A 15586-nucleotide genomic window follows, 5' to 3' on the forward strand; every position below is an offset into this window, starting at 1 on the left:
ATTAGTGTCATGTGCAGACGCAGCCATGGGAGGCTAAATTACACATTGGAATAATAAACTGGAATCCCAGCGCATCGAGTTTGTGCGGCAGTTTATCAAAGTGCATTAATTCCGCAGTGAAGGCTGAAAGTCTTGCAGAAAACGACAAATTGGAATAAAAAGATTGTAATTTCATCATCGCACGGAGCCATGCGCTGTCAAATGGGGCGTCCAACGAATATAATATAAGCATTATTTAACCAAAAGAACAGCAGTCTTTACATATTTTGAATATTAAAAGCAAGAGAAAAACTTGCAAGACGCTTCAGTTGTTTCTGTAACAGAGAAGCGGGATATAAATAAAGCTTTATTATTTTGTATTTCGTAGCTGAATTTTGTATTTTGTAGTATATTTTGTAGCTGGATTTACTGCTGATTTTGTATCTGCTTATTATTCATTCATTTATTTATTATTAATTTAGGACTTAAATTAAGGTGAATTCAACTGGGAAGGAATGATCTGCAATGTTTGTTAGCAACTAAGTGTGTGCAATTGTAAGAAATGGCACATATCTTTATGTATGTGTGTATGTATGTTTTACATTTTATGTTTGTCAGTGTTTTAATTTTTAGGAAATTGCTATCAGAAAGCAGTACATTTTATTATAATAGAGGATAAACAGTGTTTTATAATACAGTCGCTGCCAAATTTCAGGAGGGATACATATTTGGGCAAGAGACTCTCCTGCAAGAAGGGATATTGCTGCTCCGTTTTGAAAGCATTGCTAAAGCCACACACAACCCACACTTGTTTGTTTGTTTGTTTACTTGTTTTATTTTTTAAAAAGAGTTTTCTGTCACAGCATCCCAAACCCTGACTTTAAAATGCAACACAGTCTTGGAAAACAGGGTTCATGTTTTATAATACAGCAGCTGCGAAAATTTCAGGAGGGATGCCTATTTAGAAAGGAGATTCTCCTCTTCGTTCGGAGGACCTCCTCCTAGGAGTATCTTTATTTTTCATGCTTTCTCAACCCAGAAATAGCAGCCAGATATTGGATGATGGTAGTCTCCATGGGATTGTAAAAAAATCCTTCCCTTATCTCCTATAGTGCTTTATTTCTCCAAGGATGGAGGGAGGGAGGGAGGGAGGGGGATGGAGGAATGGTTGGATGGTTGGAAGGAGGGAGGGAGGGAGGAAGGAGAGGGAATGATGGATGTATGGAAGAGGGAGGGAGGGGAGGGAGAAGGGAGGAAATGATGGATGGAGAAGGGAGGGAGGGAGGGATGGATGAATGGGAAGGAGGAAGGATGTGATGGAAGGACGGAGGGAGGGGGAGGGAGGGAGGAGATGGATGGATAAGGCATGTGTGCTCTTCTCCATGTGGAAAAAGAAAAGAGTCTTTTGACCTGTTCAGACAGCAAAATAAGCGCTGTTCGAGTCACAGTGGAGGTTGGTGTTACATGATGCATCGTCCTAGACCCAGAAGCCACACCAAAGCCACACTCCAGTCCTTCAGGGTTGGAGCGTGCCTTTGGTGCGACTTCTGGACTCTTAGGACGCATGCAGCATTGAAACACCAAACCTCCACTGTGACTCGAAGCAGCTTTATTTTGGCTGTCTGTAACAGGCCTTTGCTTCCACCTTTTCCGGGGAAAAGACATTTTCCAAAAAATGAAATGGTCACCGTGAGAAAAACAGGACGATGCGGAAAACCCAAAATCCAAAGAGTGGAAAATAAGCCATCGCTTAGAAAAATGCAAACATAAGGACTCCAGTTTTGACAGCTATCAAACACATCCTTGCGTTTATCTGGGTTTTTATTATCCCCACATTTGGAAGGACTTCTTCTGGGTTGAGTCCACACCGGAAGCGACAGATCTGGGTTTTACTACAGATGAGGATTTACACAATAGTAGGGGAGTTCGAATCCTCTCCGTATGGGGATTTATCGAAATAATATTCCATTGAGATGCTCGTCTCATGAGGGTCTCGCCGATGGTTCTCCACACATGGTTTGGGATCCAGTTTCCACACATCCCAAAGAAAAGTAAGGATTTCATGCTTCTTGTTCTTTTTCAAAAGGTCCAGAAGCATTCAGCATAAAAATTATGCTTTAATGTCATGGTCCAGACACTGACCAATACAACTTTGGTCCCCTTCGGATGATTGCCAAAATGAATAACATCTGCATCTGCACTGCAGAATTAAAGCACTTAGACACCACTTTAACAAGCACATTTCCATCCTATAAAATCCTGGGATGTGTAGTTTGGTGAGGCACCAACACTCTTTGGCAGAGAAAGCTTGCAAAACGACAAACCCAAGGATCCTATGCCATTGAGCCATTGCACTGCTAAAGCACCACCAGAACGGCACTGACGCTGCAATGCAGATGCAACCTCTATCTAGTTCAAACCAGCTCTTTTTAAAGGCCAAAACCTTGACTCTTCTGAAGTATTGAATGATGTTTTAGAGAACGTTGCATTAAGATCCTCCTTGTCTTTCGGAGGGTTTGCTGGAAATCTCGTCGTACTGCGGAGGGGGAGTCAGAGGCTCAATGGTGATCCGGCCAGAACCGTTTCCCTCGGGAAGGTTCACTCGGAGATCTTTCAGGTGGAGCTTTTCGGACTTGATTCTCCGGACTTTCAAGGGCTTAAGTCTTTTGCCCAGGCGGGAGCTGTGCCGGCTGGGTTGGCGCTCCAGATGCCCGTCGGCCGCCGTTTGGGGTCTGGTCGGGGTGCTTTCATCGATCCCTGTCAGAGATTCATACGAGGGAAGAGACATGTTGATTGGCTCGCCTCTGTCCGCGTCGCTCTGCCTGGGATAGTTGGCGTTCACCACTTCTTCGTAACTCGGGACGTAATACCGCGAGAGGGTCTCCTCGTCTTCTTCTTGACTAAAAGGGGGGGAAATTGGAAAAATCAGTTCCTTGGCCCCTTTGCATTTCATTGTCACAGCTTTGAAAACGACTTTTTACCAAGAGCGTTAACTCACTGCAATGTTGGAGCCAAGGATGGGAATATTGCGGTTCTCCAGAGGTTGATGGATTGCAGCTCCCAGCATTCCTGACCCTTGGCTAGGATTGCTGGGAGCTTTATTCCAACACCAACGCGAAAAAGTGGAATATAAATAAATACTATTATTATTGTTATTATTGTTATTATTAATATCTGCAAGCTGGCATCATTCCCACCCTTGTTTTTAATTGATTAATAGATTTCATAGAATTATCAACCTGTAGAGTCTCAAGGTGGCTTGCAAAATATCAATACCAATAGGATAAAAGCAAAAACACATGTATATCAGTACAATACTACATATTTATTTGTCACGCGCCAGCTATCTTTCTGCCAGCATGTGAAAACTTTCCATTACAAATGTAGGAATTCACCCCAGTGGGGTTTGAGCAATATGATATTTTGTTGGTTTTTACACTCTATATTTGAATTGATTTTTAAATGAACACTATATATATATATATATATATATATATATAGAGAGAGAGAGAGAGAGAGAGAGAGAGAGAGAGAGAGAGTATATGTGTATCAATTCCGGATTACTTCTTGATGCATTGGAGGAAGTAGATTAAATCTAGAAAAGCTGATGCTACAACTTCCTTTGCATGGATAGTTTCAGAGGTGCGACAGGATCTCTTTGCAAACTGATATTCCAGTTTGCTTTTTAATATTCAAAAGTTTGCAATGTATATTGAATGCATTTTGTTTGGCCAATAAAGGTGTTTTGTGGATTTTGGATGTTAGTGCACTTTGATACTCCAGACGAACATGGCTAGGTCTATGCATTCCTTCTCACCTGTCTTCCTGCGGCTGATGCTCAATCGACGTTTGATGCTGTATCCTAGAAATGTCTATGTCTTGCCTTTGCTTCCTTCTGTCCCGGATGCTCAGGCAAACAGAAAACAGCAAGAGCAATATCCCAGCGCCGACCAAAACGTAAGCCACCGAAACAGTCTTGTTCTTATGCAAAGTCCCTCCGTCGGGATCAGTCTTACTGCTGTTTCCAACCGAGTGGGGCTTTGTACTTAGGCCAAACCCCGGGACCAAGTTCCAAACAGCCATGATGATGCCAAGGATCAGCATCCCCAGCCCTATGGCTGTCAAGGCATAGTGGGATCCGTTCGACCTGGAATGGGCCATCTTCTCTGACGGTGATCTGCAGGATCCGGTGCGAGAGAACCACTTAGACCATGCCTCTCATAAACAAAGGATTGAGTCCAAGTTTAGTGCCGTGTAGGGCTCCTCCCGAGTCACGGAGTGTAAAATAAGATCTGGAGAAAGAAGACGGGAGAAAAACAATTACAATCACATTACTGCAAGGAAAAAGGACCAAAAAAGAACCCCCATATTCCCATTATTATTAGTAAGATATTTTCTAAGGAGTTGATCACACTGCGGCTGATCTTGGCGTTCAACAGAGATTACCATTACTTTACTGAATGTTAACATGTACTCATATGTATATATTTAATTATTTCTGTAGACTGCATGCCATAGGCAGGTTTATTTTATGCTGAGGATAAAGGGGGAGGAGGACAAGAGGGAAACCGGGACATTTTCAAAGCAAAAGGAAAAGTGGGAATGTTAGTGGATCAAACACAACTCTCTCTGCCAATCGAGGACATTTGCAGGGTAGCGATGTGGGACCTTGGGTTCATTTCAAACAAGTAAATAAAGTTTAAAGACTTTCTATGGGATCTTGGTCTCCTTGCAAACAAGTAAATAAGCTTTAAATGCTTTCTGTAAAAATCCATTCAACACAAGCAGCCATCAGAGCTATAAAAACCTTCCCAAAATGGAATATTTGTTTTTCTCACCTTGGAAATCTTGGCTAAACCCTAAAACCTGCCAAGCTTATTTTTTGTAAAGCACTCCGTACACAGAAGGGGCTCTGAAAATAACAATTGTATTGTTTCAAAGGGGACCAAATGGGGAAGAAATGTCAATGCCAGGATATTATGACACCTGTCTGTCCATTGTTGTCATTGCCTGTTGTTGTCCAACCATCTTGAGTCCCAAACTGGGAAATGGCACGTTATCTAGACACCAGGGTTCGAATCCCAGCTTGGCCGTGAAACCCACTGGGTCACACTCTCTCAGACTCAGAGGAACAGAGGAACGGTGACTCTGGAGACCAGGGTTCGAATCCCTGCTCAGCCATGGAAAACCACCTTAGGCAAGCCCCACTCTCTCAGCCTTGGAGGAAGACAAAGGCAAACCTCCTCTGAACCAATCTTTCCAAGAAAACCCCCTGATAGGTTTTGTCTTAGGGTCACCGTAAGTCAGAAATGCTTTGAAGGTACTCAACAACAAAGAAGAAAGCAACCGTACCAAAGGGTTTTCCTGGAAACATTTGTTCAGAAGGGGTTTGCCTCTGTCTTCCTCCGAGGCTGAGAGAGTGGGATTTGCCGAAGGAGATCTTCCACAGCCGAGCAGGGATTCGAACCCTGGTCTCCAGAGTCACCGTCTAACACTCAAATTGTGACACATCAAGCAAAAATTCAATGGCTGGCAAGTGGTGAGGATCCTCCCTAGATTACAAACTTGCTCTTTTCGGAGAACATCTACCCAAAACAGTCCTCCACCAACAAATCTCGCCCGGATCAAACTTTCGTTTGCTAATCCACTCCAATCTTTTTGGTGATCCCTGGCCACACCTCGTCTTCCTGCCCTGCAGGAGTTTTTCGAACTCACCTCATCACCTTTCACCGCCTCCTTCCATCCATCCGTCTGTGAATGATTTACCCCATGAATGCCAAGCCATCCGATAAGCCACCCTCTCCAGATCGGTCATGTTCATTGAGCCGGGCCCTTTCTCGATGCCGCAAAATCCAAAAGGAACCGGGTGCCGTGCCAGCAAGGCCTTTTCTTCCCATTTACGGTTGATAAAGATAAGTTGGCATTTGCAGGAACAGGAGCTGAAACTGCCCCAGGTTTGCACAACCTCTGACTAATCCAGAGACCAATAGCACACCTGACAATGCGCACATGCTCAGCTCCTTCAGTTGGTTTCTTCTTTCTTTCTTTCTTTCTTTCTTTCTTTCTTTCTTTCTCCAGGAGAGTGTAACTCCCAGAAAAATGATTGATTTACTATCTCTACTTAAAACCTGGTAAAGCCACTGGGTCCAGATTCCGTATCTGTGCCTTCAAGTCGCCTGTTGATTTACAGTGACCTCATTAATTTCCGAGGGTTTCTTAGGCAAGGAATACATAAAGGTGATGTTGCTAGTTCTTTCCTCTGAAATATATATATCCTCCAGCACCCGGTCTTCGTTCGCGGTTCCCCCATCCAAGCGCTATCCAGGGCAGACTCTCTTTAGCTTCCAACATCAGACAGGATCTGGCACCTTGAAGTTATTTCAATACGTGTCTTTGTTCCTTCAAGCCACCTGTCGACTTATGGCGACCCACAAATTTCATAGGGTTTCCTTAGGCAAGGGATCCTCAGAGACGGTTTTTCACCAGTTCTTTCCTTGGAAATACAGCCTACAGACCCTGGTCTTTGTTAGCGGTCTCCCATTCAAGCGCTATCCAGGGAAGACTCTCTTTAGCTTTCAAGACCAGGCAGGATCTGGTGCCTTGAAGGTATTTAAATATTTGTTCCTTCAAGTTGCTTGTCGATTTATGGCGATCCTATGAATTCCACAGGGTTTTCTAAAGAAAGGAATCCTGAAATGTGGTTGTGCCAGTTCCTTCCTTCAAAATATAGCCTACAGCACGCGGTAGTCATTGGTGGTCTCCCATCCAAGTAATAACCAGGGCTGATCCTGGTTAACATCCAATATTTGATGGGAATCTGGTGCCTTTTGGGGTACACTATTGATGTCTTCCCTAGATTCCAGGCCGTTCAGCTGCTGACTTGCTCAAAGATGAAAGGAAAGTCAGAAGCTGCACAATAAGTATTATAGGAAGCCAAGGACTTGAAATTGCAGGGGGTCCAGAGGTCTTTCGTTCATAGGGTCTTCCTAAGTCGGAGTCGGTTTGATGCAAGTTAACAACAGCAACAAATCCATAGCTATGCCATAACAATAGCAGATAAAGTCCTATCAAAGTGATATAACCAAGTAATGTGGAAACAGCCTGCAATGGAGATTCTCTTGGTCAATGCTAAGATTGGCAATCAGGACCCAGAGCCAAAGCTGCAATCCCATTAAGCTAAGTGCACATGACTTACTTCCCACACTTATGCCGACGCATCTAATGCAAGCCATATTTTTCTCTACCATCTCGACTGACTTTAATTGGACAAAGTGGCACATTCATCACGTCCGGCTAAAAGCCATTTTGCGGAAAGCGTGCTTGGATTTTAATGGCGGCCATTTGGCTCAGCGTCTTCTCGCTTGGCAATCTGGCACAAAAGCCTTAGGAGGAGCCTTGGTCTGCGCTTGCAATGGATACGTCTCTGAGATAAGTCTCTGGAAGCTCAGCCCACATTGCGGGGAAGCTCTGGTTGCAGCCCTTGTCGCAAAGCTTCCCAAAAACTTGTATGGAAAAGAAAAAAACAGTCCTTCTTAATGGAAAACTCAACTTTCCCAAGCTCTGAGAAGGAACTGCAATGCATAAGTCTCCGAGATAAGTCCAAGAAAGATTGCAACTCTGAGATACATTGCAACGCTGACAAACACTGCAACTCCCTCTAATGCTAAGTGCCAACAGGAGAGGAGCAAAAAGCAAAAGACACGAGACATCTGAAAGAGAGATCATCATGTCTGTGATAGTATGGAAAGTGGACAACTTTCTCAGTTTTGGCAAGGAGGCGCATGTGAACATGCTGTCAATCTTTGCATTGACATGGGACAAATTAGATCCTCCCTGGGTCCCTTCCAAAAGAACCACCAAAGAACTAGAGAGTGTTTTTTTGTGTGTTGGCCTTGCTTCATCGCAATTGAAACCGGAACTGGCTTCAAATGGGAACGATGGTCATATAATCCTGATCAGCCATTTGCTGTAAATCATAGCAGGAACGCGGGCAAAGAAGGAAGCAAGACCTAAGCGCACCGCAGGAAATTACAGCATGTTCCCAGGGAAGAAACAAATGAAGAAAGAATGGAACGAGGAAGTATTCGAACCCAAGAGACCGGAAAGGCTGCACACAGTTTTCGATGACAGTCTGCTGTCGTGTTTCCAGTGCCCTCTCCAGATGTCTTGGATCACAACTTCCATCGTCCTCAGCCGGTTTCTCCCAATATGAGTCTGCCTGGGCACTGAGATACCTGGAGAAGAGTTTTGCGGATACCGTGGATTGCTAAAAAAGGAGAAATAAATAGCCAGTAGGAGAAGAGCAAGACCACAATGAAGGTGGATGAATGCCATGCTTGCCCTGACTTTGTAAGACCTGAATTAGAGACTTGGAATTCTCTCATTCATACACTTGCAATAAGTCAAAGTTTGATGGTGGTTAACAACAACTACTACTATCCATAACTGCATCGAACAAACACACCTTTCCTTTCCTGCAGACACACAAGCGCACAAAATCCCAATCCCCCAGATGCATTTCAGTGCATCCGACCCACGCTCTCCAAATCATTTGTTTCAAAACGTAATTGGGAACTGTGTTGCTCCTGCGGAGAGTGGAGACAGCTAAGGTTAACCGCAAAGAAATGCTCCAACTTTTTTCCTACCAGCGAGAAGAAAACTTTCTTCTGCATTGTTTTCAACCGCCGAAGGCTTTTAAAGCCCACACTGAGCCTCAGAAAAACAGATGCACTGACTGATAGGTAATTCAGATCTGCCAAAGAGTGGGAGGATATGTAGGCTCCCTTTGTCTCGAGAAACCTGTTGGCGCAAATCAAAGCGCCCAAGATAATACTCGGAAGCTACTCCAGAAAGCATAGCCTCTAATATCTCACCAATGAAAACTGAAATACATATGGTCAAGCAATACTTGTGTGTCCAAGATGGCAAAGGTTATTAATGAGGAAAAACACACAAGCAAGGAGAGGCTTGCAGCAGTTTGCTTCTGCCGGAGCCTCCTGGGAAGCGCAAGGTTTCATCCCTTCTTCTTCTCTATCTTTGGCATTTTAAACTCAATTTGCAGCAATTGAAGTAAGCTGAGGAACGAAACAGAAAGTGGGAGGAGGAGAAACTGGGACGTTTTTTAAAAAGATGCCAAAGTGGGATGGCAGAGGATTAACCGGGGTTGTCCCTGGCAAATCGGGACAATTGGGCAGGATGCAAACATTTCCAGACATCGCATGTTCGAACCCTGATCTCCATATTCATAGTCCTATTTTGGCTCCATACAAATGGACATATATTTGGACAAAGCATAACCAATAACCATATACATATTTTTGGACACAGTGCACCCCTAACTGCAGCCATTTGGATGCAGGGGACAACGTTTTCTCTGCAGGGAACAATACTTCTGTGCACAAATATGATGCGAAAAATGCAGTTTTCAACATGAAACAACCATGCATACATTTTGCGTCGAATAAGTCCTGCTTCTTCTCAATCCAGGTTTCCTAGTCAAGGTTTCTCAACATATTTTCGAGATCATTTTATGACTACTTTACATTGCTCTCTCCATCCCGACCCACATGAAGGCGCACAAAATACGTTGCGGTTACCTAACTGCACCCACCCCAATAAATGTGATGCAACGTAAAGATAAAAGGCAAAATGATGGGATGAGTGTGCAGCTAAATATGAAGTAGCTGGATTCAACTCCTGCAAAAGCCAAAGAAAAATTAGGGAAGGACGTGTATGTGTGTGTGTGTGTGTGTGTGTGTGTGTGTGTGTATATATATATATATATATATGGGTGGGTGGTTTGCTTGCGTTGGTACAAACATGGCTGGAGGGAGTAAAATATATAAAAAATGCAGTTTTTGCAACCTCGTATCTATTCATTTCATAATTGCCCTGACTGCCTTTGCCCTCTTTTTAATAATTGTTTTTAATAACTGTCCAATAACTTAATTGCATTTTATGGTAGAGGGAAGGGTTTGGGATCTAATGAAACGTTGTTGTATTATTGTATGGTATTGGATATTTTTAGCGGATGCCGCTTTGGTCGCTGGAGAAGCGGGATATAAACAAATACATTTTATTATTATGCGGCCACAAAAGCAGCCCTGAACTACAAATCCCAGGACTCTGCACGGCTTACACTTTAAATAGCCAAACATACAATAATGTTTCCTTATATCCCAAACCCTCCCTTCCACAATAACATACAATTAAATTATTGGAGTTCCCAGGATAGAACCATGGCTGTTAAACTGGTATCATAATGCTATCATGTGGCACAAAAGGGTCCCTGGACCCTCTTTTTCTGGCTTCCAGGGAGAGGAGGAAGAATCTCTGAGAAGGAGCGCTGCCTTGCAAAACCTGCATCCATATTTTCCTCCTTTGCAAAACTGCAGTTGCATTGTGCATCATGCTTACCGACATTCCCATGGCTTTCTTCCTATGACACCTTTAAGGTGCGCTCCTATGACGTTGCAAGGAGTCATCCTTAGGTCTTAAGTTTTGTCTCCGAAATTTCCAGGCTCCTGGCTAGTCCTAACCTGGCAACCTTAGCTTTGGCGCCGTGAAAGGAGCTCAGGTTGCACCATTGCCCTTGCTGGCTGCCTTCCTCCAAAATCCTTGCGCAAGTCTCACCCATAGGTTGCATGACTGTAACACTCCCATAGGAATCTGGTTCTGGGTGAAACCGACAACCCTCATGTCTATTTTTTTTTGGGGGGGGGAAAGCAGATTTCCCGGCGACGTAAACACAACCTCCCGCACCCTACCCCCCAAAAAGGCAAACGCCAAGTGTGCCTTACGTCCTGTAACAAGACTGAAATAGGTTGCAAGACTCAGCCCTCGAACCCCTCCTTTGCAAGGCCCAAGGAATGTGTGCAAGGGTGCATTGCTTTTCCCGCTGAATTAAAAGCACTTTCACATTTCCTCCCCTTTTTGCAAAAGGGTTCGTGACTGCAGCAGTGGGAGCAAAAAGGCGAGCGACAAAAACACACCAAGGAGAGGTTCCTTCGTCTCAAAGGACGGCGACAGACCAACTGGTTTTTCTACTTGGAAGGTGGGAAAAACCCCAACATGAATGCATTTTTGTGTTGTTGCTGTTTTTAAAGGGGATCTTGCAAAGAGCTACTTAAGCAATTTCTCCGATTGCTTCCATTAGCAAGGCTGGGACAAGCCAACCGTTCCCAGGTCATGTTGGTTCAATTGCTCACGAATGGGCCTGACTTATCGCTCGACACACCTTCCTATGATCTATGACAACATACAGTCACAATCCACTTTGTAATCCGCAATTCCCAGCAAGCATTTTTGTCCTCGACATCCCAAGTACCTTTGCGTTGGGTAACTGCATCATTGGGTAAGGGGGCATTCGCTCCCCAGTAGGTCCCCTTGCAAAAGTTAAGGGGTTTTGGAATCTAAAAAGATCATAGGATCATCGAAACGGAAGAGATCCCCCCGGTCCAACGCCATTGTGCCATGCAGGAAGACACTGTCCAAGCATTCCCAAGAAATGGCCATCCGTCTTCTGCTTGAACACCTCCAAAGAAGGAGATGCCTCCACTTTTCGAGGGGAGCATCTTCCACTGTCAAACAGTTCTTGGCATTAAAGAGAGATTATTAAAGTGCATTGAAAGCATTCGGCAAATAAAGCGTAAATGGCGAGCAATTGCGCACATGATTATCACACACAAGTAATATTGGGAATGCATTGGCGCTGACATCCCAAAAGTAAAAAGATGCACATTAATGCCTCTTTGCGACCACTCCAATGGCGGGTTTTGTGTGACGTCGTGTAAAATCATTTCGCGTAATTGATATACATGGGATAAACCCCCGATCTCTTTTGTGTGATAAGTACCAATATCTTCTATTTGAATCCATTTCGATCCAGAAACATATCTAATGGTAACAGCCCTGAAGCCGTAAGAGCGACCAACGGAACACAACCGAAAAGGCAAATATCATCTGCGTTTGCTGCCAAACGTCTTCCAAATCCACCAAAGAGGCTGAAATCCAATCTTGTTGTTGCGGCGTGCCTCCATTTCGGGATTATGGTGACTGTAAGGAGAACCTGTTGTGGGGTTTCTTGGCAAGTTGCTTCAGAGGGGGCTAGTTACCATTGCCATCCTTTGAGGCTGAGAGAGTGTGACTTGCCCAGGGTCGCCCAGTGAATTTCCATAGCCGAGCCAGGATTCGAACCCTGGTCTCCAGAGTCGCTCAAACCGCTCTGCCACGCTGGCTCCTTAAATTCAATCTTCGGCTGCAGAGTTAATGCAGTTCGACGCTGCTTTAAACTGCCAGGGCTTGGTTGTGGCATCCAGGGATCTGTAGTTTTCTAAGCTATTGGGGCTTCTCTAGAGCAAAGTCCAAGGCAAGATGAGCAGGAGCAGAATAGTTAAAGAAGGGAAGTCAGAGAGAGAGAGAGAGGGAGGAAAAAATTCCCTGCCGGAAGTGCAAAAAAGCAAAGTTGGCCTTTTGCCTAGACACACAACACACAGAAATATGGAACTGCGGCCTGAAACGAAAATAAGCCTTGGATCACTTTGGGGAGGGTTCCCTTCGGAGGACACACAACGTTTAGTGATTTCACTGTATTTATTCCAAGGATCTATAGCCCACCTTTCTCCCAGATAAGACCAGCGACACTGAATCCTTGGTTGAAAAGGAAGTCGACAAATGGGCAAATCCCATTTAGACAGAGTTATTTTAATTTGCTGCCTGCTACATTTTATTGTTGGACCAGGAAGATGTGTTGATATGCATTCTGCTTCATTGTTTTAATTGTCTGTATGTACAGCACTGTGTACATTTACAGCGCTTTTATAAATAAAGCTTAATAATAATAATAATAATAATAATAATAATAATAAGCGGAGTAGACATTTTGGATCTGAGGCCCAGAAAGAAAACAGCTGGGCCAAGCTGGAATGCAAACCTTTCAAACCCAAAAGCATCCAACAACAATCCACTGATTCATTTAGTGAATTTATATTCCGCTTTTCTCCCTGATGAGATTGCAAAGCGGCTCATAAAGTGCGCGGAAACAAAAAGTTGGACGCCGGAATACAAACTTTTAAAAACCAAAGCCTCTGACAACAATCCCTGGATTTATTTAGTGCATTTCTAGACCACTTTCCTCCCCAATGTGATTCCAAAGTGGCTTCCAAAGTTAAAGCGAAACAGCTGAAACAAGCTGGAATAGAAACCAACAATGATCCCTTGGTTTACTGAGTGCATTTCTAAACCGCTTTCCTTCCCAATGCAATTCCAAAGCAGCTTATAAAGATAAAGCAAAACATTGGAAACAAACTGGAATACAATCTTTTAAAAACCAAAGCCTCCAACAACAGCAATCCCTTGGTTTATTTTGTGGATTTATGGACCCCTTTCCTTCTTTATATGATTCCAAAGTGGCTTCCAAAGTTAAAAGGAACTGAAACACACTGGAAACTTTTGTTTCAAACCAATATCCAGCAACAAAAGCAAGAATCCCCTGAAAAATTCTGCCTCGCCCAGGAAACCTTTTGTCTCTTGGATCAGGGATCTGGAGAGCAAAGGATCCCAGGATCCCCCACTCTAAGGGATCTAAGAGATCCCTCCCTGGATCTCCCTTGCCTTCCTTCCAAGTCCGATCCCTCCTTTAAAAGCGAAGGAGGGATCAACCTGGAGTATCTTGGACCCGCGCGTCCTGGCGCACGTCTGAACAGGAGGGGAACCCCAGTTAGACACGTGTCTCTGAGCCCTGCTTCTCTCCAGGGTCCCCCCAAAGGGTCCAAGTCCAGACTTGGGGTGACAAGGATGGATTGTGGGGAAACAAAGGGGTTCTCAGGGTGCCACCTCTCCAAAAATTGGTGCCAATGGAAACGCATTTGGAGAGAGAAAGGAAAAAAAAACATACAAAGGGAATGGATCTTTCCCAGTTTGGCAATCCGGAGTGACTCCAGATTGGGGTCCAGGATCGGAAGGGGGTGCAAAGAAGAGACTCACCTGGGTGCTTGGCGTGGGCAGCTTTGCCCAGGAGCCCAGGCATGGTCCTGGCTGGCACTGCGGTGCGCAATGCTGGCACTTGAGGCTTCCTCTCCTCTCTGCTTCTGCCTGACTTTGGAGCAGGAAAGTGGCAGCAGGGCTGGGCCAAGGGAAAGCAGGCAAGAAAGCCACCTCCCTGGTCCTAGAGCCTCCCGACCCAGGGGCCTGCCTTGGAACTCTAGCTCCCAGCATCCTGCCACCCAGGCACCATGGGAAATGTCCAGCCTTGGCAACTTGGCTTGGAGACCATGGTGCCTTCCTGCATTCTCCAGCCAGAGCAATGCCAAGGCTGGGGGAAGCTGGCTTTGGGATGACAACTCCCAGCACCCCCCAGCCAGGGATTGAGAAAGATCCCTTCTGGATGGCAATGCCCAGAATCCCCCAACCAGCTTATTTCCAGGGCTGGGAAAGTCTTCTTTTGGATTATACCCTCCAGCATCCCCCCAGTCAAGCAATTCTAAGGCTAAGGAAGTGGACTTTGGGATGACAACTCCCACCATCCCCCATCCAGGGCAATTCCAAGTCTGGGGGAGTTGGTTTTTGGATGACAACTCCCAGCATCCCCCAGCCAACTCAGTTCCAGGGCTGGGAAAGTTTAATTTTGGTTGAGACTTCCCAGCATTTCCCAGCGAGGCCAATTCTAAGGCTGGGCAAGTTGGCTTATGGACGACAACCCCCAGCATCCCCAAGCCAGGGCAATGCCACGATTGAGAAAGTTTCCTTTTGGATGACAACTCCAGGGCTGGGAAAGCTTTCTCTTGGGAAATACTATCCAGCATCCCCCCCCCAGTCAGACAATTCTAGGGCTAAGGGAGGCTAAGGCTTTGGGATGACAACTCCCAGCATCCCCCAGCCAGGGAAAAGCCACACTTAAGACAGTTCCTTTTTGGATGACAACTCCCAACTTGATTTAGTGCCATCTGCTTTCCTACTTTTTTGCAGCGACTGAAGAAATCTAAAGACAAAGGAGGAGAAAGAGAGAGAAACCGGGACATTCGAAAAGCAGTTGAAGAAGTGGGACAGCAGAAGAGGAGTAGGCCAAAAGGTTTGGAGCACATGCACTTGCAAGGCCAGCCTTGGAGGACCTTCTTTGCATGTGGATGATTCTAGGACCAGTCCCTCTGTTTTTCCTCCTTCTCCAAACCTGTTATTTTAATTTGGAGATGCCAGGAATAGAACTCGCAGCCTTGAGGGTGCAAAGGGCGTGCTTTCCCAGCAACACCCCAGGCAGGTTCATCCTCCTTGGAGTAGAGTCATTGGTCCAACTCAGGGATTGGCTTTGCATTGAGCAACTGGAGAGATGACTACCTTCTGCTGCCCATGGGACATTCCTGACCCACATGTCCATACAACCTCCGGTGACAGTGCCATCCTTGGCCTTGATGTCTTGTGACCTTCCAGGCGCTGCCAAGTGGCCTTCCAGGTGCCATATGGCCTTCCAGATGTTACAGAAATGACATGGGGTTTTCCTGGCACGATTTGTGTGTGCATAGTTTGAGCGTTGGACTGTGACTCTGGAGACCAGGGTTCGATTCCCAGCTCAGCTGTGGAAAGCCATTGGGGGACCCTGGGCAAGGCACATACT

At 45.2% G+C, this 15586-nt stretch overlaps 1 protein-coding gene across 2 annotated transcripts; it reads right to left on the reverse strand.

The window, feature by feature from the left end:
* Positions 1 to 1519: 1519 nt before the first annotated feature.
* TMEM51 (transmembrane protein 51) lies at positions 1520 to 14092 on the reverse strand. Of its 2 annotated transcripts, none has more exons than XM_042479818.1 (3): positions 13963 to 14092; positions 3797 to 4271; positions 1520 to 2879 (listed from the first exon to the last, which is right to left on the reverse strand). In XM_042479818.1, exons 2-3 carry the CDS (start codon positions 4138 to 4140, stop codon positions 2468 to 2470), a joined length of 756 nt encoding a protein of 251 aa, XP_042335752.1. In that variant the 5' UTR covers positions 4141 to 4271; positions 13963 to 14092; the 3' UTR covers positions 1520 to 2467. The 2 variants fall into 2 exon arrangements, with proteins under 2 accessions (XP_042335752.1, XP_042335750.1); XM_042479816.1 differs by lacking the exon at positions 13963 to 14092 and adding an exon at positions 5695 to 9012.
* Positions 14093 to 15586: the final 1494 nt, after the last annotated feature.

Source organism: Sceloporus undulatus, chromosome 7 (assembly GCF_019175285.1).
Source record: "Sceloporus undulatus isolate JIND9_A2432 ecotype Alabama chromosome 7, SceUnd_v1.1, whole genome shotgun sequence".
Classification (NCBI taxonomy): Eukaryota; Metazoa; Chordata; class Lepidosauria; order Squamata; family Phrynosomatidae; genus Sceloporus; species Sceloporus undulatus.